This window comes from Copadichromis virginalis, linkage group LG12, assembly GCF_057382275.1.
Source record: "Copadichromis virginalis isolate Kocher_CV1m ecotype Utaka linkage group LG12, C_Virginalis_male_GT1.1, whole genome shotgun sequence".
In the NCBI taxonomy this organism is placed as follows: domain Eukaryota; kingdom Metazoa; phylum Chordata; class Actinopteri; order Cichliformes; family Cichlidae; genus Copadichromis; species Copadichromis virginalis.
Window position 1 is genome coordinate 33,054,109 of NC_140629.1, and position 2,808 is coordinate 33,056,916.

General features: G+C 37.4%; 1 protein-coding gene across 1 annotated transcript in view; it reads right to left on the reverse strand.

The window, feature by feature from the left end:
* LOC146697432 (uncharacterized) overlaps positions 1–1,227 on the reverse strand; it is a 2,381-nt gene extending 1,154 nt beyond the window's left edge. The window contains exons 1-2 of the mRNA XM_085476165.1: positions 1,048–1,227; positions 1–410 (exon numbers count right to left, since the gene is read on the reverse strand). The exon at positions 1–410 is cut by the window's left edge and continues 1,154 nt beyond it. Of these exons, the coding sequence (XP_085332291.1) occupies positions 1–410; positions 1,048–1,226 (589 nt within the window). The 5' untranslated portion in view covers position 1,227. The remainder of the gene's footprint in view (positions 411–1,047) is intronic.
* Between the last annotated feature and the right edge of the window lie 1,581 nt (positions 1,228–2,808).

Below are 2,808 nucleotides of genomic sequence, written 5' to 3' on the forward strand. Positions count from 1 at the left end.
GCAATCCAGTATAGTACTGGACCCTTTCAGGATTGTCAGATATTTGACTGAATGAGAAAGTCTGCTTCTGCTTCTCTACTTGTTTTTTAAGTTTTTCATTCTCTATTCTTAGCATGTCATTCTGAATCTCTAGCACCAGAAGACTTTGGGAAGAACTTGTGGAACTTGCAGTATCTGTCTGTGTAGCTGCATTGTTGGAATGATGTGGCTCATCTGATATTTCACTCTGATTTTCACCAATAGCCGGGACCTGCTCTTTTTTCTTCTTTTTTCTAACAGGGTTGTGGTCATCTGGGAACTGAAAAGACTTCCTGTCGTTCCATGCAAATCTTGTTGGCCCCGCAGCTTTTCCTTGAGGGAAGTGCCAACTGCAGACTCTTGAGTTGCAGTTTGGGGTGAAGTTTTCACGTCTGTGGAAGTGTTTAAAAAGACAGAGAGAAATTTCAGATCATACGCTAGCCCTCCATTAGTTATGATTAATACAAAAAAAAAAAAATAGAGATAAATAATAGAGAGAAGCTTCTTTCATCCAGATGAGAGAAGCTTCAAGAAACTTAAAACTTAAAGAAGTCCAGATGCTTTTCTTACACATCGTTGTACTAATTTGCTTTTAAGCTTACCAGAAAGATAAGTACTGGCAACCTTTGCTAGCTATTTGTTGGTTAGGTCTTTATTTTGGTAATTAACTGGCACATAGGCTGGGGATTGTAATGTATTTTCTTACATAGACATCGCTTTTTGGACGTAATTTTTATTCCTCTGAGCGTCGAAAGCTAACTAAGGTTCATAGATATAGCGAAGTGACCCTTAGCTCTCAATCTTTGCTTGGAGAAATAAAAATGACTTCAAAAATGCAACAACGTCTTTGTATTAAAAAAAACACAATAAAATCCATTGTCTATGTAAGTACAATTACTCGTAAAAGCCAGTTTGTCTTTTAGTAGCGGGTTTTAATTGTTCATCACTAGCTATATTAGCTAACTAAAGTAAGAGCCCACTAGCTCTTATCTTACAAATTTATTCATTCACTTACGAGTTGTAACATACCTTATCAACTTCAGCCACTTCCTCTTCTCTCTCTTTTCACAAGGAAACCGGTAAAATGACAGATTAGACTGTTGTTTTGAGCCAGATTGGTTAAAACAACCAGGAACACAGCATTGTGTCATATTGAACACAGGAGCGTTTAGACCCGGAAGTAGGATTCGTCGGATTCGTCGCGTCATCACTGAACAACCGGATATGTGTGTATATATATATATATATATATATATATATATATATATATATATATATATATATATATATATATATATATATATATATATATATATATATATATATGTATGTATATGTATGTATATGTATATATATGTGTATATATGTACCGTAATTGTCGGGCTATAAGCCGCTACTTTTTGCACAAGCTTTGAACCCTGCGGCTTTTAGTCAGGTGCGGCTTTTCTATGGATTGTCCATGATTTTTGTGATATCGTAAGACGATTTGTTTTGTTTGTTCCGCTGTTGTACGGCACTACGTTGCCTGGCGGAAGGATCGGGGTTCAAGAGTGGTATGTTAGTCACATGTCCGTCCGCCAGGCAACGTAGTGCCGTACGAAGTAGCGCGAAAAACAAACTTCAAAGTAGCGCTACGCATTCAGCGGGAGGCGTGGATGACGAGCGGCGATAAACTTGCGAAAAGCAAGTTATGCCCAACTCCACCGGTGGATTCTGACAGCGTGGAAAAGTGCGAAAACATCCACGATCACCAACGGATTTTGAAGGGCTGGACTGCTGCATGATGGAGAGGAGGACACCGCCACGGCCCTTCTGAGGGTGTTCGACTCTGACACTGACAACGAGGATTTCTTTGGTTTTGAAAGTGACAACGAAGGAGAGAAGCGGAGAGTGGATGACGAAGCCATCCTGAGCCTGTTCGTTTCCGACATTGGAGAAGAGGACTTTGGTGGTTTTAGAGCGCAGGAAGAAGAGAAAGATGGTGAATGACTGACTTTTCTTCTTGTTAAAGCCGTGTCACTGCACCTGAGCCTAAAAGGTAGTCCGAATCTATTTTTCTGGTGTGCTGTAGGTTACTGTTATGTACTACATGTGCAAATATGTACCCATAACTTGTTTTTCAAAATATTAATAAAAGGGGTGTGTCTCCAAACAGCCATCTCTTTCCTGACAATTCCCTTTGTGCATATTCTCTTACATATGATAAGTCAACATTGAAACACCTGCGGCTTTTAGTCAGGTGCGGCTAATGTATGTACAAAACAGGATTTTCCCCTGATTTTAGCTTGTGCGGCTAATATTCAGGTGCGCTTTGTAGTCCGGGAAATACGGTATATATATGTGTATATATGTATATGTATATATGTATATATATATATATATATGTATATGTGTGTGTGTATTTATGTATTGTTCAAGGTTCAAGGTTCTTTATTTGTCACATGCATAGTTATACAAGTATAACATACAGTGAAATGTAGCCTATATAAATATATACAATGATTCTGAAGTGAAATCTGATTTTACAGATTCCAGTTTGTTTTCAGTATTGCCTAGTATTACAGAGGTGTGTGCTATTCAGATTTGACATTCATTACAAATGTATGTCAGCACTTTTTTGTGAGCACTTTGATTTTTGTTAAGGTTGATTTGACCATGTGACATGTATGTTTATTTACAAAATATTCTGTTTCTGCTTTTAATTCAAGTGAATAAACCTGAGTTGTAAAAACAAATTCATTTTGTCATTATTTTAATAATTAAATTAGTTTTCTGGTAATGAAAATTATG